The sequence below is a fragment of the Balaenoptera ricei genome, chromosome 9 (assembly GCF_028023285.1).
Source record: "Balaenoptera ricei isolate mBalRic1 chromosome 9, mBalRic1.hap2, whole genome shotgun sequence".
Taxonomy (NCBI): domain Eukaryota; kingdom Metazoa; phylum Chordata; class Mammalia; order Artiodactyla; family Balaenopteridae; genus Balaenoptera; species Balaenoptera ricei.
In genome coordinates, this window is record NC_082647.1 from 19,143,052 (window position 1) to 19,168,246 (window position 25,195).

At 39.2% G+C, this 25,195-nt stretch overlaps 1 protein-coding gene across 2 annotated transcripts in view; it reads right to left on the minus strand.

Annotated features, from left to right (window-relative positions):
- The window catches only part of LRGUK (leucine rich repeats and guanylate kinase domain containing), a 120,771-nt gene that overhangs the window by 52,108 nt on the left and 43,468 nt on the right, over window positions 1-25,195 (minus strand). For both annotated transcript variants that reach the window (XM_059933353.1, XM_059933352.1), the window contains exons 8-12: window positions 21,021-21,101; window positions 19,366-19,452; window positions 17,916-18,022; window positions 12,814-12,933; window positions 2,796-2,892 (exon numbers count right to left, since the gene is read on the minus strand). In XM_059933353.1, the coding sequence (XP_059789336.1) occupies window positions 2,796-2,892; window positions 12,814-12,933; window positions 17,916-18,022; window positions 19,366-19,452; window positions 21,021-21,101 (492 nt within the window). The remainder of the gene's footprint in view (window positions 1-2,795; window positions 2,893-12,813; window positions 12,934-17,915; window positions 18,023-19,365; window positions 19,453-21,020; window positions 21,102-25,195) is intronic.

Here is a 25,195-nt window from a genome sequence, read left to right on the forward strand (position 1 = left end):
ACAGTAGCAGTTAGGGGTCTTTGATGCTGCCCTGTGCCTCCTGGCCCAGACGTTCTGGAGGTTTGTGGGGAGGGGGGGCGGCTGTCTGGTGGGGGGTGTTAGAAGGCCAGGAAACATACGGTGCCCCTCAGGTGGGTGGATCTCTGGGGGGTGTGTCTGTTGCGGGTGATGAGGAAAACCCCCTTCCTCCATAATCAGAAGACATTTATGTCATATATTCTATAAGTTAAAGACCCAGCAATAAATATCCTTAATACTTTACTCCCTCAATGTCATACTGTGTTCTTTGGGACAAATACTGTGACTCCTTTCCTTTTACTATCTATATTATATCTATATAGATAGATACCTGAATCTCCCATCAGGTACGACATACTTTATCTTGTTTACTGTGACTCACTCTGTTTTCATAATGTATATTTGAATCACTTTTCAGATATATACTATGAGTTTGTTTACTTGTGTGTACAAGGGCCTCCCTCTGTGGATCCCAAAAACATTTTCTGGAAGGATGTAGGGTTGGGAGAAATCTTGCACTGTACTTGTGTATATAAAACAGGCCTTGTTCAACTGATTTGTTAAGAATTGAGATGAGTGGTCCCCCAGCTTCTGGAGGGTGATACTCCTTTCACCGCTTCCTGCCTGTGGATTTCTTAATAAAGAGCAATAATCGTATCTCAGAGACCTCCAGATCTGTGATCTTATTTCCACAAGAGTAGAAGAGTCTCTGCAGGTAAGTGACTGTGTATATGGCCTTAAGAAGGGTTCATGTGTCTGTGGGCACATGGGGGGATGATCTTTGTTTCGGGTGGGGGGTGGTATGGAGCGTATATGGAAGCATGTGCTAGTCTATGTGTACCTGTCAGAGTGGGAAGGTGTGTCTGTCCACAGCAGGCGTGCAGGGGTGGGGTGTGCCCGGGCTGTCGTCAAGGGCCACTGCGATTGGGAGGGGGCAGGCTGGCTAGGGGAGTGTGCGTGGAGAGGGGTTCCGTGGACAGAGGCTGAGTGTGTGGGCGTGGTTGGCTCAGCTGACAATGTGTCACGAGTGTCTAATCTCTAGGTTTGTCTCTCTTCCCGAAGCAGCCTCAAGCTCACTTGAAAGAAAAGACGATCTGAAGCAAAATTCAAGTTGAATATGATGATGCCCTTACGGTGAAGTAATACATGTGAGCAGAAAAGGAAAAATGAGTACTTCTCGAACACGCAAGCACTCCCATAGAGGGAGTAAAGCTAGAAGACTAAGTATAGTACAAAAGTACAGCGATTTCTCAGACTAGGAACTGAACCAGACTTACTTGATTACAGATATGATAAGGTATGAAACATCAGAGGAGCACATGGGGCACTGAGAACAGTGGAACTAAATCAAGAAAAAATGCCCCAGACTCTCACAAGAGAAATTAACATCAATTTTGGGAACTAGTTGTCTTTCAACCCAGAGTCCTAACAGAATGCTTCTTACTAATATCAAGATAAATCCTCAGGTTTCTCTTAACGGCTTTTAGAAATATAAAGTCTCAGAGTACCCTTGGTACATAAAACTGAACTTCTAAAACATAGCCCTAGGAGAGAAACTCATAAAGAATTTCCAAGATGTTCTTTTGACAAGATTAAAGGGAAAATGGCCTAGGGATTATAGGGTTTTTTCACTTGGATTTCTCTGGGAATGCAAGAGAAAATACGCACCATGTGTAAAGCTGGTTATTCAAAATTAAACTCGTGGCAACTGCAGAGCCTATGCTTAAATGCTCCACAATTATAAGCACTGAGGTATAAGCCAGGTCCATTATTTGGGGATGGGGCAGAAAAAGGATGGAGGATGGAGAAGGGGAGAGAGGGGAGGAGGGATGTAGCTGTAAGAGTATCACTGGTTGGATGGTAATCTTTCAAAAGCAGAAGCATAGACTAGTCCTTAATCCCGTCCTTCGGGAAGCTTCAGGGAAAAAAAAAAAGAGTGGTGTAGGATTCATCTGGTGATAGAAAAAATGATAATATAAACAAAAATAAGGCCCATGGTGAAGAGAAAATAAAAGGCTTACAGATTCATCGGTAGTGATGAAGATATGAGATGTTCTTTCTGTTTAACTGAAGTCATGGGTGAATAAGGTTGCCCAGAGCTCCAGTGAAATGGACTAGGGCAGGGTAGCTATCCTCACCTAGGAAAGACACAGACCTCAAAGAAATGAGGAAACTTCTCCTGTCTACTGTTGAGAGCTTCCAGATGCATTAATGACCTCCAGGACTTTGGACTTCTCACACAGGGATGTTATGGTGGAAGGTCAAGTCTGTGTATGTGTCCAGGGAAGACCAACTGGCTGGGACACACCAGTGTGAAATGGTGTTTAGGGTCACAACAATTAGAAAGCACCAGTGATAACGAACAGAGGGAGTGGTCTCTGGACAGAACACGCCAACCCCCGGTAAGTGCTCAATTCACAAGCTGGCTGAATCACATCACGTCTTTGGGAATTGTTTATCTTGAGTAAAATCTGATCAATAGAGCAGCACCTGATAAACACAGATCTCAAGATCTTTTCGCGGTGCTCTTTCTTCCATTTTCTTAAAACGTCTATTTATTCAGTGTCATTGGAAATTTACAATATTTTCTCCAAGATCATAAAATAAAGCAGCATGTGAACAATGATGTATCAAATGGTTTAAGAAGAAAAACAACTCAATAAGAACACATCTTTCAGGAAAAACACAAATATAATTCTCTTTCTTATCACTGTTTCCTAATATTTCTACCAGAGAACATATATTTCTTGTGCATTAAATATAAAGAGCAGTCTTACCATGTTTAGCATTTCATCAAAAACTTCTTGACAGATAAAATGATAATCAACCCGATCCCCTTCTCCAAAGTAAGGCAGTCTTGTGGTGTGACAGGCCCTGAAAACAGAATGTAGATAACCTCGTCTCTTTCTATTAATTTGAAATTCAAAACGGAAAAGGTTTTGGTGTAAAGTATGTTTTTAAAAATTAAAATTGATCCACAAAACATAAAGTAACACTATTCTGAAAACCCTGAGCTCTGGCAGTGCTAGACTACATTCACTTGCTATACTTCATAGGGATTATAAAAACTTTTGGATTACCAACACCAAGTTTTCACTCATTGTTCTTTATCACCTTCTGAATCACCACCTCTGACATCACATGATAATACTTTAAGAAGTATAACAGTATTTATTACCCATATACTTTCCACCCAAGTGCTTTCATGCTCTCTCTGATCTATGGGCTTTTTCTGTAATGCTTCCCTCCCCGTTCCTCCGCCAGGTTAGCCCACGTGTCTAAATCCAGGAAAATGTAAGAGGAAGAAGAAACAATGTCTAAGAAGAGCTAGCAGGCAGCTGAGGAAGTAGAAATTTTTTCAGTGTGATTCAGAAGCATGCAGATTTAGAACCTCAACTCTGGACCAGATTGCTTCAAGAAATAATGAACTTGTTACTGCAGATATTTAGGCAGAGGCTTGGCTGTGAGCGCACCCAAATTCAAGCACATTTATAGCATGCCATATTGTTAGTAAGGGAACTCTTTCACTGGGTGTCCATAAAAGCCCAGGTATTCCTAGGGCATTTGGTAGGCAAATTATATTGGTCCCAATGCCCAATGCAAATATATGTCAATAAACTGCTGGACACAATTTAAGAGATCACAAACAGAGAAGATTCCAGCACATACTGTGTCTGAGTATCAAATTCCAGGAAGCCACTACTCTGTCCACTTTCCAGTAACTGCATACCACTTTCTAATCCATGCCATTATCACCTGTCACTATATCTTAACCAGTCTTCTCATCTCCAGCCTTCCCTCCCCAAGCCCCTTCCCAAACTGCCCACAGGGGACACTTTCTAAAATGCAGCTGTGATCATGACACTCCCCTGCTTAGAGACCCCTTATGATCAGACCCCTGTCTATTTTTCTGGTCTTCTGCCATCTTCCTCCATGCTTCAAGCTTAGCCACACTACAGTGTACTTTCAGTTAAACAAATGTGCCAGGCTTCCCGGGTGGCGCAGTGGTTAAGAATCCGTCTGCCGATGCAGGGGACACAGGTTTGAGCCCTGGTCCGGGAAGATCCCACATGCCTCGGAGCAACTAAGCCCATGCGCCACAACTACTTAGCCTGTGTGCCACAACTACTGAAGCCGGCATGCCTAGAGCCCATGCTCCGCAACAAGAGAAGCCACCACAATGAGAAGCCCGTGCACCGCAACGAAAGAGTAGCCCCTGCTTGCCGCAACTAGAGAAAACCTGTGCGCAGCAACAAAAACTCAATGCAGCCAAAAAAATCAAATGTGCCTGTTGTTCTTTCTGCCTGGATCTCAGGCACCCGTCCCACCCTGTCTCAAATCTCACATCCCACTTATCTTTTATTTCTCCTGTCACAGAGGTTCTTTACTTCCCTCATCATAGCACCCATCAAACTGTCTTGTTAGCATTTATTTATCTAATCTCACAGTAGAGTGTAAGCTGCCAGGAGGGCAAGACCCATGTCTGCTTGTTTTACAGTTTCATCACTGGTACAATGCACATGGATGGTGCTGAAGAAACACTGACTGAAGGAATAAATAAACCATTCTACTAGTCTGTCACACCTGTATAAAGAGACATTAGATTAGATGGCACTTGGGGAGCTATAGCTCATACCACCTCATTTAGCTAAATAGCTGCAGACTTTTACTTTACCATATTATAGTGCTAAAAATAAAATATAGTTAGTAGTCAACATCATGAAAAAGGTTACACAAATAGAGATTGCTATAAAATAGAGATCTAACGAAGAAGTATACAGTTTTGCTTTCATGACTATTCAGATCACTTTCAAGGCCTTAAATCTGGAAGATGAGCAGGCGTGCTGGTATTGTTTTCCGTTTCTCTCATTACCCAGCACTTTTCTAGGAAGCCACTGATTTGTATGGTACTATTAAGATTGGAAATAAATGGAGAGACTCTGAAGGCAGTAAATGCCTATCTCTAGGTCACTTATAACTAATACAAGTAAAGAAAGAACATCCAACCTATTTCTAAAACCAAGAACAAACAGCAAAATCAGACCCTTGGACAAGAGCACAATCTCTCAGCCACTCCAACATTTGTTATACCACCGAGCCATGTTTTTAATATTTATACATCGGGATATGCAACTTAGCATGTGAAAATTTCACTGAATGTCTTGGTCTTTGGTGAATGCAATGTAAAAAGGAAGACAAAATGCTGGGAGAAAATGAGATAAACAGGAGGGAAAGAGAAGATTCAAGCAAATGGCAGAGAAATGACACTGTATTCAGGCCTTTTTTTTTTCCATTTAATTAAAAATCAATAAAATTTATGTTGGATAAAGAATAAAATAAAAGAAAATTTAAACAAGAGCAATCACCAGTCCCTCCCATCAGGAAACTTGCACAAGCCTCTTAGATAGCCTCATCCACCAGAGGGCAGACAGCAGAAGCAAGAAGAACTACAATCCTGCAGCCTGTGGAACAAAAACCACATTCATAGAAAGATAGACAAGATGAAAAGGCAGAGGACTATGTACCAGATGAAGGAACAAGATAAAACCCCAGAAAAACAACTAAATGAAATGGAGATAGGCAACCTTCCGGAAAAAGAATTCAGAATAATGATAGTGAAGATGATCCAGGACCTCGGAAAAACAATGGAGGCAAAGATCGAGAAGATGCAAGAAATGTTGAACAAAGACCTAGAAGAATTAAAGAACAAACAAACAGAGAGGAACAATACAATAATTGAAATGAAAAATACACTAGAAGGAATCAATAGCAGAAAAAATGAGGCAGAAGAACAGATAAGTAACCTGGAAGACAGAATGGTGGAATTCACTGCCACGGAACAGAATAAAGAAAAAAGAATGAAAAGAAATGAAGACAGCCTAAGAGACCTCTGGGACAACACTAAATGCAACAACATTCACATTATAGGGGTCCCAGAATGAGAAGAGAGAGAGAAAGGAAGAGAGAAAATATTTGAAGAGGTTATAGTTGAAAACTTCCCTAACATGGGAAAGGAAATAGCCACCCAAGTCCAGGAAGCGCAGAGAGTCCCATACAGGATAAACCCAAGGAGAAACACGCCGAGACACATGGTAATCAAACTGGCAAAATTTAAAGACAAAGAAAAATTATTGAAAGCAGCAAGGGAAGAATGACAAATACCATACAAGGGAACTCCCATAAGGTTAACAGCTGATTTCTCAGCAGAAACTCTACAAGTCAGAAGGGAGTGGCATGATATACTTAAAGTGATGAAAGGGAAGAATCTACAACCAAGATTACTCTACCCAGCAAGGATCTCATTCAGATTCGACGGAGAAATCAAAAGCTTTACAGACAAGCAAAAGCTAAGAGAATTCAGCACCACCAAACCAGCTCTACAACAAATGCTAAAGGAACTACTCTAAGTGGGAAACACAAGAGAAGAAAAGGACCTACAAAAACAAACCCAAAACAATTAAGAAAATGGTCATACGAACATACATATTGGTAATTACCTTAAACGTGAATGGATTAAATGCTCCAACCAAAAGACACAGGCTTACTGAATGGATACAGAAACAAGACCCATATATATGCTGTCTACAAGAGACCCACTTCAGACCTAGGGACACATACAGACTGAAAGTGAGGAGATGGAAAAAGACATTCCATGCAAATGGAAATCAAAAGAAAGCTGGAGTAGCAATAATCATATCAGATAAAATAGACTTTAAAATAAAGAATGTTACAAGAGACAAGGAAGGACACTACATAATGATCAAGGGATCAATCCAAGAAGAAGATATAACAATTATAAATATATATGCACCCAACACAGGAGCACCTCAATACATAAGGCAACTGCTAACAGCTATAAAAGAGGAAATCGACAGTGACACAGTAATAGCAGGGGACTTTAACACCTCATTTACACCAATGGACAGATCATCCAAACAGAAAATTAATCAGGAAACACAAGCTTTAAATGACACAAGAGACCAGATAGATTTGATTGATATTTATAGGACATTCCATCCAAAAACAGCAGATTACACTTTCTTCTCAAGTGTGCACGTAACATTTTCCAGGATAGATCACATCTTGGGTCACAAATCAAGCCTCAATAAATTTAAGAAAATTGAAATAATATCAAGCATCTTTTCTGACCACAATGCTATGAGATTAGAAATCGATTACAGGGAAAAAAACGTAAAAAACACAAACACATGGAGGCTAAACAATATGTTACTAAATAACCAAGCGATCACTGAAGAAATCAAAGAGGAAATCAAAAAATACCTAGAGAAAAATGACAAAACACGATGATCCAAAACCTATGGGATGCAGCAAAAGCAGTTCTTAGAGGGGAATTTATAACAATACAATCCTACTTCAAGAAACAAGAAAATTCGTAAATAAACAACTTAACCTTATACCTAAAGGAACTAGAGAAAGAAGAACAAACAAAACCCAAAGTTAGCAGACGGAAAGAAATCATAAAGATCAGAGCAGAAATAAATGAAACAGAAACAAAGAAAACAATAGCAAAGATCAATAAAACTAAAAGCTGGTTCTTTCAGAAGATAAACAAAATTGATAAACCACTAGCCATACTCATCAAGAAAAAGAGGGAGAGGACTCAAATCAATAAAATTAGAAACGAAAAAGGAGAAGTTACAACAGACACCACAGAAATACAAAGCATCCTAAGAGACTACTACAAGCAACTCTATGCCAATAAAATGGACAACCTGGAAGAAATGGACAAATTATTAGAAAGGTATAACCTCCCAAGACTGAACCAGGAAGAAATAGAAAATATGAACAGACCAATCACAAGTAATGAAATTGAAACTGTGATTAAAAATCTTCCAAGAAACAAAAGGCCAGGACCAGATGGCTTCACAGGGGAATTCTATCAAACATTTAGAGAAGAGCTAACACCCATCCTTCTCAAACGCTTCCAAAAAATTGCAGAGGAAGGAACACTCCCAAACTCATTCTATGAGGCCACAATCACCCTAATACCAAAACCAGACAAAGATACTACAAAAATAGAAAATTACAGACCAATATCACTGATGAATATAGATGCAAAAATCCTCAACAAAATACTAGCAAACAGAATCCAACAACACACTAAAAGGATCATACACCATGATCAAGTGGGATTTATCCCAGGGATGCAAGGATTCTTCAATATACGCAAATTAATCAATGTGATACACCATATTAACAAATTGAAAATAAAAACCATATGATCGTCTCAATAGATGCAGAAAAAGCTTTTGACAAAATTCAACACCCATTTATGATAAAAACTCTCCAGAAAGTGGGCATAGAGGGAACCTACCTCAACATAATAAAGGCCATATACGACAAACCCACAGGAAACATCATTCTCAATGGTGAAAAACGGAAACCATTTCCTCTAAGATCAGGAACAAGACAAGGATGTCCACTCTCACCACTATTATTCAACATAGTTTTGGAAGTCCTAGTAACGGCAATCAGAGAAGAAAAAGAAATAAAAGGAATACAAATTGGAAAAGAAGAAATAAAACTGTCACTGTTTGCAGATGACATGATGCTATACATAGAGAATCCTAAAGATGCCACCAGAAAACTACTAGAGCTCATCAATGAATTTGGTAAAGTTGCAGGATAAAAAATTAATGCACAGAAATCTCTTGCATTCCTATACACCAATGATGAAAAATCTGAAAGGGAAATTAAGGAAACACTCCCATTTACCATTGCAACAAAAAGAATAAAATACCTAGGAATAAACCTACCTAGGAAGACAAAAGACCTGTATGCATAAAACTATAAGACACTGATGAAAGAAATTAAAGATGATACCAACAGATGGAGAGATATACCAAATTCTTGGATTGGAAGAATCAATATTGTGAAAATGACTATACTACCCAAAGCAATCTACAGATTCAATGCAATCCCTATCAAATTACCAATGGCATTTTTTACGGAACTAGAACAAAAAATCTTAAAATTTGTATGGAGACACAAACGACCCCAAATAGCCAAAGCAGTCTTGAGGGAAAAAAACGGAGCTGGAGGAATCAGACTCCCTGACTTCAGACTATACTACAAAGCTACAGTAATCAAGACAATATGGTACTGGCACAAAAACAGAAATATAGATCAATGGAACAAGATAGAAAGACCAGAGATAAACCCACGTACCTATGGTCAACTAATCTATGACAAAGGAGGCAAGGATATACAATGGAGAAAAGACAGCCTCTTCTATAAGTGGTGCTGGGAAAACTGGACAGCTACATGTAAAAGAATGAAATTAGAACACTCTCTAACACCATACACAAAAATAAACTCAAAATGGATTCAAGACCTAAATGTAAGACTGGACACTATAAAACTCTTAGAAGAAAACATAGGAAGAACACTCTTTGACATAAATCACAGCAAGATCTTTTTTGATCCACCTCCTAGAGTAATGGAAATAAAAACAAAAATAAACAAATGGGAACTAATGAAACTTCAAAGCTTTTGCACAGCAAAGGAAACCATAAACAAGAGGAAAAGACAACCTTCAAAATGGGAGAAAATATTTGCAAACGAATCAACGGACAAAGGATTAATCTCCAAAATATATAAACAGCTCATGCAGCTCAATATTAAAGAAACAAACAACCCAATCCAAAAATGGGCAGAAGACCTAAATAGACCTTTCTCCAAAGAAGACATACAGATGGCCAAGAAGCACATGAAAAGCTGCTCAACATCACTAATTATTAGAGAAATGCATATCAAAACTACAATGAGGTATCACCTCACACCAGTTAGAATGGGCATCATCAGAAAATCTACAAACAACAAATGCTGGAGAGGGTGGGGAGAAAAGGGAACCCTCTTGTACTGTTGGTGGGAATATAAATTGATACAGCCACTATGGAGAACAGTATGGAGGTTCCTTAAAGAACTAAAAATAGAATTACCATATGACCCAGCAATCCCACTACTGGGCATATTTCCAGAGAAAACCATAATTCAAAAAGACACATGCACCCCAATGTTCATTGCAGCACTATTTACAATAGCCAGGATATGGAAGTAACCTAAATGCCCATCGACAGACGAATGGATAAAGAAGATGTGGTACATATATACAATGGAATATTACTCAGCCATAAAAAGGAATGAAATTGGGTCATTTGTAGAGACGTGGATGGATCTAGAGACTGTCATACAGAGTGAAGTAAGTCAGAAAGAGAAAAACAAATATCATATATTAAGGCATGTATGTGGAACCTAGAAAAATGGTACAGATGAACCGGTTTGCAGGACAGTAATTGAGACACAGATGTAGAGAATAAACGTATGGACACCAAGGGGGGAAAGCGGCAGGGGGGTGGGGTGGTGGTTGTGTGATGAACTGGGAGATTGGGATTGACATGTATACACTGATATGTATAAAATGGATGACTAATAAGAACCTGCTGTATAAAAAATTAAATAAAATTAAATTCAAAAAATAAATAAATAAAATAAACAAGAGCAGTGACTTGCCCCTGAGGATGTGCTTTGGTTTTATCATTTGTTTTAATTAGAAAGTTGCTGCATATAACAGTAGTACTATCTGACTTTCTCAATGCATGAAATTACTAGCTCCCTAATACCTTTTCTTATCCAGTGATATGCTCTCTGATCCTTGCTTTGGTGAATGATGTGCTATTGAACAAGCTCTGACCTCTGCCCCCATGATGGTGCCCGTGCATGGTTAGGCAAGGCTTCTGAGCCTGTGAGGGAGGTGGATGCATGAATGTGGGGTATTTATGGGTGTCTTTCCTCTTGCCACTAATCCCATCCAGAGGAGAAAAACAGCAGTGGCAACAGTAACAGTATAGGAGCAGGAAGCTAATTTTAGGATTTTGTTTCGTCATCTTGTGCCTCCACACAAACTGCATATGATGCTAACTAAGGTCTGAGTCCCCTACCAGATTACAAGTTCATTAAGGCAAGGGCCTCACCGATCTTGTTCCCACTGTTTCTTCAGGGCCTATAACACGGGAAGAACTCAATAAATATTTATTGGAAGAATGGATGAACAAATGAATGAATCCCTTCATCCCCCCATGTATCCATCAGTGGAGGTTGGGAAAAACCACCTACGCTTCTTACCACAGTCATTTCCCACTAAATTTTGCATATAATACCATTGATTCATTCATCCATCCATTCACTCAATCACTTAGTCTTTCATTTAGCAAATATTTCTCATGCATTTATTAAGTTCCTGGCCTTCTGCTGAACAATGAGAACTCAGCGGTGAGCAAAGCTGACATTGGTCCCCACCCTCATTGGGCTTACAGTCGAGCAGGGGAAACAGGCATTAAATACATCATCCCAAGCATGACGGATAGACATTCTAATAGGGGAAAAGCAGGATTTAATGAAAATGAACATTGAGGGGGCCTATCCAGGTGAGAATGTTGAGGCCGACTGGATCAGAATCTTGATGATGAGTTAATAAACACCTCCAAGAACACATCTGGCCCAGTGTGCCTCAGAGTGCATATCACAAACAAATATGAAGGATCGGCTATGAACCATTTGCAACAGAATTGGTGTCAGAGACGTGAAAGGACTTCTAACTGGGGAAAGCTTTGGTTTATGTAAGTCACTTTGGTTCGCTGAAAGGTTCCAGGTTTACACATTAGCACGATAGTCAGGATACACCTTTTTGCCCTAATTTGATCATCCATTCACTGTGCTCCACTTATCTTTTGAAACAGGTTCAGTACCGCTGTATAAGCATAATGACACTCTGTACTTTTCAATTCTGGTATTAAGTTTTAATTTATTTTGGTTGCTTCAGGGTGTTTAGAATATATTAATGAGTAAATTATTCTATAGTATTTGTATTCTAGAGTTGTTCGAATGAGGGATGTAATTTTAGATCTCTAGATAACTGGACCTGTTGAAAATAGTATTTACATTGTTTGAACATGTGTAGCTTAAGGGAAGGAACCTGTATGCAACGGCATTAGAAAATAATTTGCATTGCTTTTTCTTGCTGTCCTATATATCTTTGCAGTCACATTCTCAGCTCACTGACAAACATCACTAATCTAACAGTAATGTCTTTGCCATACATAAAAAAATAAAAGAGGAAACCAGTTTAAAAGGTCACAGCAATAACTAAATCTGAGACCCACACACCTTTAAAAAGCCTGTAAATCCAGCTGAAGATTTTCTAGGATGGTTCTAGTCTTTTGGATATATTCTGCTATTTTAACTGAGTCATTAGGGAACCACACAGCAAAATATCTGCTCCAGAAAACTGAAAGTGTATTGAATGCTAACCTGAGGGAAAGGACAAGGAAATCTTTTGCTGCCATTTCTCTTTCCTTCCTTCTGAAATATGCCTCAAAAGAGAAAGACCTGCGTGGAAATAAAGCAGCTGACGTGCTGGCAGCGTGAGCTCCAACAGAGATTAGGAGAGGCTGTCACCGGTGCGCAGACCCACCCACCATCCATCACAACATTGTGATTCGTGCTGTCACACCACATGGCAACAGGAGGAGCCCGTGTTCCAACACCATGATGCTTTATTACAACCACGTGTATTTCCAAACCTTGGAGCGTGATTTCGGCTGTCACTGAATTAAGTAAAACATTTGGAGGATTAAAGTAAAAAAAACAAATACAGTGAATATCACAGTGTATATAACTGGCAACGAAGCTCATAAGCCTTCTATGTACATCTGAATAGCCAACATTAGCAACATCCGACATTTTACACCCTTACCAGCCAATAAAGAAACTTACCCGTATCTGAAGTAAGTGCTGAACTGTCTGCAGAGGCGGTGCGCGAGTTCTCGTCTCCCACATGCTTGAGGACCAGCTAATACCAACATGGGATAAGGGGCATCCAGACTAGGAAGGGTGCTGCAACAGGGCAGAGCAGACATGCATATTAATGCATCCAGTGTGTAAAGTGTCCATGTCACAATCACAATTAATCCAGTAATCCAGCATTTGCTATATGTAGACACTCTATGGAAGGATGGTCCTACTTTCCAGAAGCAAGTCGATTGCAAAATAGCAAAAAAATTTACCTTAACAACATTTTTTAAAGGAAAAATATGGTAAGAGATATTAATTCTTGGTTGATAAAGTATTCTCCCCAAGAACTTCAAAATGAAAGAAATAAGACTGCCCTCTGAGAGGTAAACTTTAACATCTGTATCTATTGAATTAGAACACAGATGTGAAACTAACACAACATTGTAAAGCAATTATAGTCCAATAAAAAAAAAAAAAGAATACTCATGTGCAAAGAAAACAGTAATCACTGAAGTTTACCTGAGCAATTACTATATGCCAGGCGCTATTCTAGGCGTCTTACATGCATTACCTCATTTAATTATCACAGGAAGCTAATGAAGATGATTCTATCATTATCCCCACTTAACACATGAAGAAACCAAAGTACAGAGAGGTGAATTAACTTGCTCAAAGTAACAACTAATAAGTAAGAGCTGATATATGAATCTCGGCATGGCTTCTGGTCTAAAAGACCACAGGACTAATTTATATAAAATCTCTTGCAACATGCAGAGCTGAAGTGTTTGGGTTCCACTCAAGACACAAATTCTAGAAATATGAATAAATATGAATAAATAAATATGGAATAAAATATAATATTTTGAAAAAAATCATGGTTGAGGTATAGATTCTGTGAAGAATGGGGGCAGTGCAGCATAATTTTTCAATCTCTCTGAATACTCACAGGAACACAGAAAAACTTGAGGACAAAAGCCCGTGGAAAATGTGGATAACAAACCAGATGAAAAGCCACAAACCCGCAAGACTTCTATGGCACAGGAAGCTGGGCAAGAGGAAGGAGGAGGGAGCAATGGGCAGCGTCTGCGAACAAGGGAACCCCAAAACAACGGGTATCCAGCAGAAAGCAGGCAGGCTGAAACCGCAATGTCCAAAAGCCTACACGTGAATGCTCATAAAAGCTGTATTTGTAGTAGCCCAAAACTGGAATCAGCCCAGATGTCCTTCGATGGTTGATTAAACTAATTGTGGTGCATTCATACCAAGGAATACTACTCAGCAATACAAAGGAATGAACCACTGATATATTCAACAGAGGCTAAGTTTAAAAAAAAAAAAATTCAACCCCAAAAGGTTATACATATACTCTGTGATTCCATTTATATAGCCTTCTTGAAATGACAGCATTACAGAGAAGGGGAACAGATTATTGGTTGCCAAACGTTAGGGAAGATGAGCAGGAGGGAGGTGGCTGTAGCTATAAAAGGGAAGCAAAGGGATCCGTGTGACAAAACTCCTGTATCTTGACTGGAGTCATGCTCATATGAATCTACACATGTGATAAAATCGCATAGGACTAAATGTACACAGGAGTACATGCAAAACTGGTGAAACCTGATAAGGTTGGTGGCTTGTATCAATGTCAGCTTCCTGGTTTTGATATTCTGCTTTAGCTAAGCAAGATATTACCACTGGAGGAAACTGGGTGAAAGATATCTAGAATTTCTCTGTATTATTTCTTACAACTGCATGTGAATCTAAAATTACCTCGAAATAATGTTTTTAAGTAATTAACGGAAAAATTTTTGAGAGAAAGTGACAAATATTGAGGATAGGCAAAGGAGATCTTCCTGAAGAAGAAAACCAAAGCTAAGGAACAAATATTAAAGACTGTCATTCAAGAAAACCTTTCTGAAATTTAAAAAAATAAAATAACACTATACAACATACCTGAGAATATTAGCCTAGAACAACTGGGCTATAAATGTTGTCACAATAATACCAAGACATAGTCTAGTAAAATTACTGGACTTAAAAAAAGTTGGGGGGATTATTCAGCTAGAAAAAGAGAACACATGATTTATAAGGGGAAGAAAATTAAATTGTCACCAGTTTTTTGACAGCAATGTTTTGCACCAAAAGAAAATGGAGAAACCCTGCTAATATTGTCAAGGGAAAGAAAAAGTGTGAGCCATGGACTTTACATATAGCAAAAATGACTTTCAAGTGTAAAGGGCAGAGAATATTATCAACATGCAAGATTTCAAGAGATACTGATTCCACAGCTCCTCCTAAGGAATCTGCTAGAGAACAAGCTTCATACAACCAAAATGACTCAAGAGGAGGCATCAGTTGTAAGGGCTGGCAGGGAGCAATAAATATGCCGTTACCCAGAGAACTAAGACTAAATGACAGCAAAGGAGAAAGTATAGTGTGTGATGGCTATATGTTCTGACAATCTAAATACAGTACACTATTTTTAAAATGGAGTGATTGATGCTTATATAAAATATATACAGTAGGCAAATTCATAGAGACAGAAAGTACATTAGAAGTTACCAGGCACTGGGAGTGGCAGGAAATGGGGAGTTATTGCCTAATGTTTACAGAGCTTCTGTTCGGGGTGATGAAAAAGTTTTGGAAACAGATGGTGGTGATGGTTGCACAACATTGTGAATATAATTAATGCCACTGAACTGTACACTTTAAAGTGGTTAAAATGGCAAATTTTATGTGTTTTATATATATATATATATATATATTTTTTTTTTACCACAATAAAAAACAATGGGGGAATGGTTAATGGGAGGAACATAGGCAAAATATGTTTTTAATGTTTTCAGTAATTGTTACTACTGGTATTCTGATACTGTTGTGGTGTAATATGGGACTTTAAAAAAGAGTAATTATGGGATATTCTAATTCCATCTTCCTCTGTGTCTTTGGTGAGGGAGAAAAGGAGATACAGATGTAACAGAGATGAGATTAAGTAAAAGCTCAACTGTAGTCTTGAAATTGAATTGTACCAATATGAATTCAGGAGGTGTTTTACCATCTACCTATAGATAGATCTATCTAGATACAGATTAGATAGATATAAAAGATTGAACAGATGTAATAGGTAGGTACAAATAGGCAAGACGGGTGGATGGATAGATAGAAAGAAAGAATAGATAGATGGATCTATGAATGGAGGGAAGGAAGGAAAGAAGGAGGGGAGGGAGGGAAGGGAGGGAAAGGAGGGAAGGGAGGGAAGGGAGGGAAGGGGGGAAGGGAGGGAAGGGAGGGAAGGGAGGGAAGGGAGGGAGGGAAGGGAGGGAGGGAAGGAAATATATTCCTAGCTCTGTCCACTAAAAGACATGGAAACAATGATCAACCCAGTGCCATGATTGTCTCTAGCACCCACATGATTGGGAAATACCATTTCTCACTAAAATAAACCAGGGCTTCTTGGAGAAATGGCCGACTCCAGAGTTCGGACAGGGCTTGTACAAGATCAGCCCGGAGAACCTTGTCATAGGAGAGAGCAAGAAAGCTATCACTGACTACCAGGCCAGAGTCAAGGTTCTGCCGTGTCCCAATCCCGCCGGAAGAGGGGACAGTGATTCCCCAACGTCACAGCCTAAAAGTCCCGGGACCACGAGTCAGCGTTCCTCTCCTGGAGCCTGACTCCTGGGGCTGCCAGGGAGCTGTGTCCTGACCCGGAGTGGGAAGGGCATGGCCCCCTGCTCCTGCCTCCATGAGCTTTTCAGGGTGAGCCCTGCTCCATCCCAGAGCACCTGGGGCTGCTGGGCCATTTGCTCTTCTCTGCCTGACAGCCAGAAATGATCCAGAAATGCGTGTTTATCAGACATTGCTGTAAATTTCTGTGATACATATTTTTATATAAATGTACCCTAAAGCATGAAACAACCAGCAATCTCATAAACTAGAAAAGAAATACAATGAGGACATAAATGCCCTTCTTTTAAATCAAATGTGCTTTTCCAGATGTATGCAAATAAATGATAAATCATTTCACCTAGAGAGCTACCATAAATATATAAAACTGTCAACGTCTACGTTATTAAATTACATGTAAAAAAATCGATAGGGAGGGTGGGAGGGAGGGAGATGCAAGAGGGAAGAGATATGGGAACATATGTATATGTATAACTGATTCACTTTGTTATAAAGCAGAAACTAACACACCATTGTAAAGCAATTATACTCCAATAAAGATGTTTAAAAAAAAAAAAAAAATCATGTCCTGGATGCAAAATAAAACATTTTCTCTCTGTGGGAAACCACCTGTGTGAAGTACAGGAGCAGACCACATGAAGAAGAGAAGCCATTTATAACCAAGAGATTTTACAAGTAATTTTAAAATGCCTTTGGGCATTGATAGAATTTCTGTATTATACTTATAGTGTAAATGGCCATCTGCTCCAACAGATTGTTTAAAAAGATATGGAGAAATCGTGGTAAATCTGTCTTCGAACTCAGAGGTGAGAGATTCTGTTCCTGTGTTCAACCAAGCTGGGTGACTTCTCCCTGCTAGGTTGCCTGGGGCTCAGGGCAATCACTGTAAAGACTGTTTCGGGTTTCCCTTAGGCGAGGAGGGCCTCCTTCTAGGGACTCTCTAACGTATACCCTGCGGTCTTGGGTGCTCTTCGGCAGGGGTGTCTAGCATTCACGCACAGCTAAGGAGAAACTGACAATGGATAGAGGTCATCACAATTCTCTGTTAATGAGGCTAAGGTCTGTGGTTCTATCCTACAGCAGAAAAGTTGGCAAATTTTTTTTCTTTTTCATTTCACCATCCTATGTCACAGGCTAGCCGTCATTCAAGCATCCAGATGAAAGAGGGAAGTTGAATCCACTCATCACCACACTTGGGAAAATGCCAACAAGTGAGCCCCATATTCAAACATGTGATGATAATACGCTGTATCTGAGACTACACAGCCTGTCAAATAAAGACTTGATCCCCTCCCTCAGAGAGGTGAGAAAGGAATGGGTCACAAAATAGAGGGCTAGGGAAATGATGAGGTTGTCCTGTGCTGGCCACCCCGAGTTCTACCCAAAGGGTCCCTAAGGAATACCTGTCAAAGATCCTCTGTGGCTGCATCATGCTGTTGACAACGTGGGTCATGTGATCTTGGGCTGCGACCACTTCTGGGGGAGGGTCGTATTTATTCACTGCCGTGACCTTTTCCAGAATTAGAAATGCAAAGGGAAAAGAAATAAATTTGTTTTAAAAGGAAGACAAGCCTTAGATTTTCTTTAATGAAATGTCCTAGACATGCGACCAGGAATCTGTGTTCTGTCTTCACGTCTACTCTAACTTTCCTAAAACCTAAAGAATAATAATTATTTTAAAGTATTGAGCTGGAGCCCCTTGGTCACCTATTTCTTTATACTCCCTGGTTTGAAAGGAAAAAAGCAAAAACAAAATCAAAACCTCTGAAGTCTAAGATGACCTTTAATATAGTAAACATTTCAACTTTTAATGTGAAAAGAAATAAAATTCACAGTTCTAGATTCCAGGTAGTTGTTACTGCAGAATTTTTCCTCATGCCATCATGCCAAGAACTATTCCTATGATCTCAAATTCTACTAAACCTCCCCCTCTTTTAGTGTAACTTTCTCTTTTCAAAGATATGGGCCTTTTCCTCACGATGGACAGTTCTCCGTCCCCCGGCTTTGTCATCCCTCTAAATACACTATTCTTGTCTGCCATACCTTTATCTAATGCGTGGTTTTAAATGTTATTCCCTTCGCACAACGTTAAAGGGAAAGAGAAATCTAATAAGTGCCTTTGAGTGAGAGAATGATAACAGGCTAGCACCTGTAACTATTTTTTAACCAAGATTTCAGAGAGGCATTTATGAACTGGAATATCTGCCTCTCTGCATATTTATACCTCCTTTTTCATTCCCATCTCAAATTTGCATCCAGTGTATGAAACCCCTCATTAGTGGAGATTTCAGCTGACACCAGTCACGACAGCATGACAAATTAGCTTCCACAGGTATGGAAGGGGCTGGCAGGTGCTAGCATTCAATGTCTGGTTACTCTCAACTTGTGTCCAGAAGAATCATTATCTTAAAGAGTAGAATAAAAGATTTAAAAATCAGAGTATTGATTTATTTGAGTCCTTTTCGATGATGTGGTAGAATGACATTATAATTCACTTCATTATTAAGTGAACTTTTAGAGGAACACAGATAGGATCACACACCCTCCAAATATGAGAGTTATCCAAACGAACAGTCGGCTATACTGCTGTCAGCCTACGTACATGGAGGCTGCTTCTGTTTCCCACAGCCAGTCTCCTCACTGTACCAAGAGCAGGGCTTTCACTGCATTTGTGTTGATGCTCAGCTCTGCAGAGGGTTAAACGGATAGATCCTGGGACAAGGACACGCCCCCTAAATAATGAATGCATGTACTGTTATGTAATCATTTATGGATTGCATTGGTCTTGCAGCAGGCAGCATGAGCTTTTGAGCCTATCAACTCATAAACACAGGAAATGATATGATTACATACCTTTTCTTCCACTTTTATCTTCTTCTGATCTAATTCTGTTAATCGAGGTAGCATAAAAATCACGAAGGAACAATAGTCAGATTTTTCCTGTTTAAAATATCAAGAGGGTTATTCAGTTACCTTCCTTTTCCACTAGCAGTCTACTTTCATGAGCTTAGGGCTTTCACCTACTAATGCTGTCATTCATTCACACACACACACACACACACACACCCTGCATAGGTCTTTACATTTTCAGTTTACCAGTCCCCTTATATTAACAACTCAAATGTAGACTGTGCCTTGTAACTTATAAAGCTTTTCAAATGTGTGATCTTGTTAATCTTCCTGTGAGATAAGCAGGACAGTTCTGATTATCTTCATTTCTAAAGAGAAAAACAACTAAGGCTCGGAGAGGTGAAGTATTTCATCTAAGGTTCTATGGCCAGTGATCCAAACCCCATCTTCTAATTCCAAAGAGTTTCATTAATTTCTCATTATTTATTACTTTGTATTGTTTTATATTAATTTGTATCATTAATTATGAATTTGTTTTACAAGAATAAAATAACATTCATTTATAGAACAACCTCCATATTACTCCCTATCATCTTCTGTGTTAGGATTACCTGCCTTTTAGAAATATAATTACAGTTATTTTTTATTAAGAAGCTACATCTCTTTGAAGGGAAAGATATTAAGTGGGTGATGCGTTTTGAGGATGAGAATATACATGAAATGAATATACAATGGCACCTTTTGTGTACTTCAAAGTGCAAATGTGGGGGTAGTTTATATATAAATGAGTTAACATGTGAAAGGGTTTGTGCTATTTATTTATGCAAACATCTAGATGCTCTTTATGGATCTGGAACTGGGAGGGATGGCCACTTTAAACCCTTTCTTTCCCAGGGATGCTTTTAAATTGCCTGCCACTGTTCTCATACCAAACATTGTTTTTATTTTTAGATCTTATTTTTCATTTTTTATTTTGATTTTTTGCCTGCCCGGACATGTTTCTCAAGACACACAAAAAGAAAGGTACTCAGAGATACATACAAATTCAAGAGTCTATGGAAAGGCGAGTGAAGGATATAGATAGAAAGGGGAATGAATGACATATGCACAGAGAGGGAGGGACAGAGTTGAGGAGAAAGGATCTATCACTGGGGGAAAAAAAAAGAGAATCCTGAAAAAGTCTGAAAGTTTGATATCCATAGGTGAAGAATCAGTAGGAAATATATGATTTTTTTCTATAATCATTTTACAATGCCAATTTTACAACGATCCCCAGGCGAATTTCTTTAAGCGTCTAATCTTAGACTTTCCCCTGTTATAAAATAGGAACCACATTCCATCTACACCTCAGGCATCGTGCATTCTTTCACGTAAAAGGACATTGCTCTACAAGCTCAATAGCTCCCGCCTGATAATCTTTATTACCACCCGGATGAGTCACAAATGACCACACAGAGTAGGCAACCAGTATTCAATTTCAGGCTTTACATGCACCGATGGTGGTACATAGGTGCGACTTTGCTTACCCCTTCTAATAGAGAATGAAGATAAACACACCTTATTCACATTCCTGATGTTCTATCAAAAGCATTTCATAGGAAGAATTTCAAGAAAGTCCTCATCCCTCTCCCCTGCCCCCAACATAAAGGATGTCTCACCCGAATTGGGTTTCTTAGAAGATTGAGAACTCGAAGGAGACGTAGGTTTTCAATGTATTCTATTTCACCCAGCTCAGCAATCTGTTTAATCCAAAAACAAACAAACACACACACAATATTATCAACAGACTAAATGCACCAAGACAACAGAGAACATAATATAAGAGGAGCTACTTTGGATCCTTTAAACTCAACTTATTTTAAAAATTGCTCTTGTGACTATCCAGCTTTTTAATGAGAACTCCGCAAAGCTACACAGAACAAGGGAGTTATTGCATGTTCCTTCAGTAAATGCAAACTCACAGCCACATTTTCTTTTTCCTCTCTGGGCAGAAAACAGAGAGGTAGATGCTCCTCATCTCACCCACGTTTATCTTAAGGCAGAAATAAAATAGTACATAGAATCAGAGAAACTGCAAAAAATGCATGCAAGGGCTACATGCTTCTCCCCATCACTATTCTGCCCAGCCTGCAGCTCCCCAATCTCCCCCCCACAACACTGCTTCTGCTGGTTATCTGTGACTGGGGAAGCCTTCTTACTGCATGTACATGTGTAGCTCTGTCATATTTTCAATGAGATAATTGTTTTAAGAAAAGGTAAACATGGGAGATTGTATGACATATTTCTTGATGTGAATGTTACATGACTATTCACCTTAAAATTCTTTGCTAAACGGTACGTTTATGTGTTATACACTTTTTTTGTATAGGTAATGTTTCACGACTTTAAAAAGTAAGAGGGAAAAAGGTTGCTTGATAGTTCCTTAATTTGAGCAGGGATAGAGCTTGGGTGGCAGCAGGCCTGAATTCTCCACTAAACTAAAGACAGTTTTCCTTAAATGTCCTGTAATTAGCATAATTATAATCTTACTTCAGATGTAGATGCTGAACTTTTGCAAAAAATTAATAATCACTTTTGCATTTCTATTTCTCCCCAAGTCATTTCTGCATGCATGGTAAGATCACTCCAACAGCAGAGTCACTAATAGTTCCTGAGTTATCCAACCACAAAATGCAGTTGAAATGTAAGCAATTCCCAAAGCTAAATCAGGGAAGGAACACATGTGCCATGTTCTAAGGATGCCATTTTCAAAGACATAATATGAAAGGCCAATTCCGAGTTACAATATACAACCTGCACACATTAATCTGGTTATAGCAATGTTATGCTTTTTCCATAAGATGACTAGACTGTCCATTAAACTGCCATTTGGATCATCTACAAGATAAAAGGATCAGTTTTTAAATACTGTGTTATTTGGGAAGGTGGAAGAGTCACTTTGGTTCACACTGCTCAATCAATCAATAGATCGATTCCTCTCCAGCCTACAGCTCTTGTGTTTGGACCTAACACAAATGTTAGGAGGAGATGTTTCCTCGCAGCCAACACGTCTCACCAACGCATCCTGGCCACGTGCACTTGCAGACATCGCTGGTGGGAGTGGATGTGTTACACATGCACAAGCTATAAACCAGCTATCCCACTTCAAGAGGTTTACACTGAAAAGATCATCAGACAGACAAAAATTAGACACATGAGCATTCGGTCTAATGTTTTTGGTAAAAGTTTAAAATTTTCTCAATTCTGAAAAATTCCATCATTATGTGATTAAATGAGTCATGGCACAGTCCCATAATAGGAACACTAGGCAACCATTTTAGAAGATGGTAACATCGATGGTGCTTAACATGGAAAGATCTTGTAAATGCTGTGAACACTATGAATAGAATAATCACAGACTATGTAAAATATTATCACTAAGATGTCAGTTGGGATGAGCCAGTCTTTTGAGAGTCAAATGAGAGGGATTCAGCTCCCCTCCCAGTCCTTTCAAAGGTAGGATGAAGTGGGTAAGGGCAGAGGGGAACACATGTGGAGGCACCTGGTTACCAGTGTCCACCTCTGCTGAACTGGTGATGTGCACCAGGCACGGGCCATCCTGCATGCGCCGCCCACCCCACCCTGCAGACCTCACCCGGCAGCAGACCCACCCTCATGTCTTCTCTCTTCAAATGCCAAGACCCAAGGCTGTGTGTGTCACAGGCGATCACAAAAGGTGTGCAGACACAACACCCCCAAACCACCTAAAGTGAAACACTGCCAGAAAGATTATATTCTGAAAGGAACTTCAGCCATCTGATGCCAAGAATGTCATACCAGCAGGGCTGATCCCCAGATTCCGGTCTACCCTTCTTCCCTGATCTCCTCTGCCCCTGTTGGCTACTCCCCACCAAGCAGAAGCCTTTCAACTTCCACTATGTAGGGAGAAGTTGGCTCCTTTCTTTGACATTTTCTTTTAAGCCATGCTCTCTAAGCCTAACCATCCAGACCTAAAGAGGCCTGTTAAGTCTTTTTCGTAAAATACATGCTAGATAGATAGAGAGATGAAATAATGACACTAAGTAAGACTCAGAGAAGTAAAACAGCAGTCTCTAAGTAACTCCCAGACCAATATTTTGCTTCTAGAAGAAAAGGCTGAGGTTATAATAGAGTTAACATTTTGGGGATAAGTTTTAAATGATAGAAATGACTTAAAATCTAACAAGGATTGTAGAGTGGAGAGTGACAAAGGCACCCAAATCACCGGCTCGTGATGAATTTGCAAAAAAACTTAAAAGAGATGTTCAAATGATCATGTGAAGGTACGGCAATGTTTCAACAGCTTATACCAAGTAAATAATACTGATAAAAGTGCTCCCAATAAGACAATATTCCTAACATCAAGTTAATCATATGAGAAGCAATAGCTATGTTATGTTTCTCTTAAATGATAAATTTTCCATCCTTGATACACAGTATTCTCAGTAGTGCTAGAGAAATCTCTGAGGAAATCTTTGGATGGCTCGGCTTCCAGAATATTTCACATACTGTTGGTTGTTCCCCAACCTGCCCAGCGGGGAGTGAGGGAATTGTGTCATTGTTACGGACCCAATCGTTGCCAAAGGATCCCTCCTTTGGGACGTGTGGCCATTTTTTTCTTTTTTAATGGAGTCTCTTCAACATTTGAAAATTATAAACTCTGTTCTTCCCTAATGATCCCCTGATTTTTCTTCAACTATTTCAAATGTAATTTGAAAAGTCTCCTGGAATGGAAGAGAACACCATACTATTCATGAGGTCTTTCTAGACCTGTGCTACCCAGTATGGTAGTTACTAGCCCTATGTGGCTACTTACCAGTGGGAATACAGCTAGGATAAATTCAAATGTACTGTAAGTGCAAAATACACCATAGATGTCCAAAACGTAGTGTGAAACAACAGAATATAAAATATCTCATCAATAATTTTTATAAAGATTACATGTTGAAATGACAATATTTTGGATATATTGGGCTAAATAAAGCAAAAAATTAATTTCACCTGTTTCTTTTTACCTTTTTATTGTGGCTACTAGAAAACTTAAAATTACACATGTGGCTCACACTATATTTAAGCCAGAAAGCACTCTTCTAGATCATGACAACACCACACACTTTTCTGAAGGGAGGGCCATTAGCATTTCATTTAATGTATTAGCCTGCAGGGTTAAGAACACTGACTCTGGAGGCAAATCGTTCTGTTTGAACCCTGGCTCTGCTATTCGCTGGATATGGTATAACTTTGGACAAGTTACTTAACCTCTCTTTGCTCCAGTTTCTTCATCTGTAGAATAGCGATAATAATAGGGTTATAATGAGGATTAAATGAGATGATATATGCAAAGTGCTTAAAACAGTGCCTTGTGCATAAATACGCAATGAAAATCTCTGCATTATTTTATGACTGTAATTGTCATTATTATTACCATTACTCCTTTTCCTAAATCCTGAGATGCACTGAGTTGAAATGTAATGAGTGCATTCTGCTGTTTGAACACCGCCTGTGTGTATCTGCAAACCATTTTAATGGCCATTTCATGAAAAAGACACTAAAACCATATGAGACAGAGATTGTGCTGACTTCATAAGACAGGTGGGACAGTGAACAAAAGTCACCCACTAGAATTAACCTTAGAAGTTAACAAACAATTTAATATGCAAGTCAAGTGAAAATGAGGAGGAATAGTTTTTGCCTGTGATTAAAAATCCACTTCTTCCCAGACCTAAAGATTGCCTCCTTTTCTTGATTTTTAGAAATCTAATAGCTAATGGAAGCTCACTGGAGAAAGAGTCATCAGACCCAGCTGATAAGCACC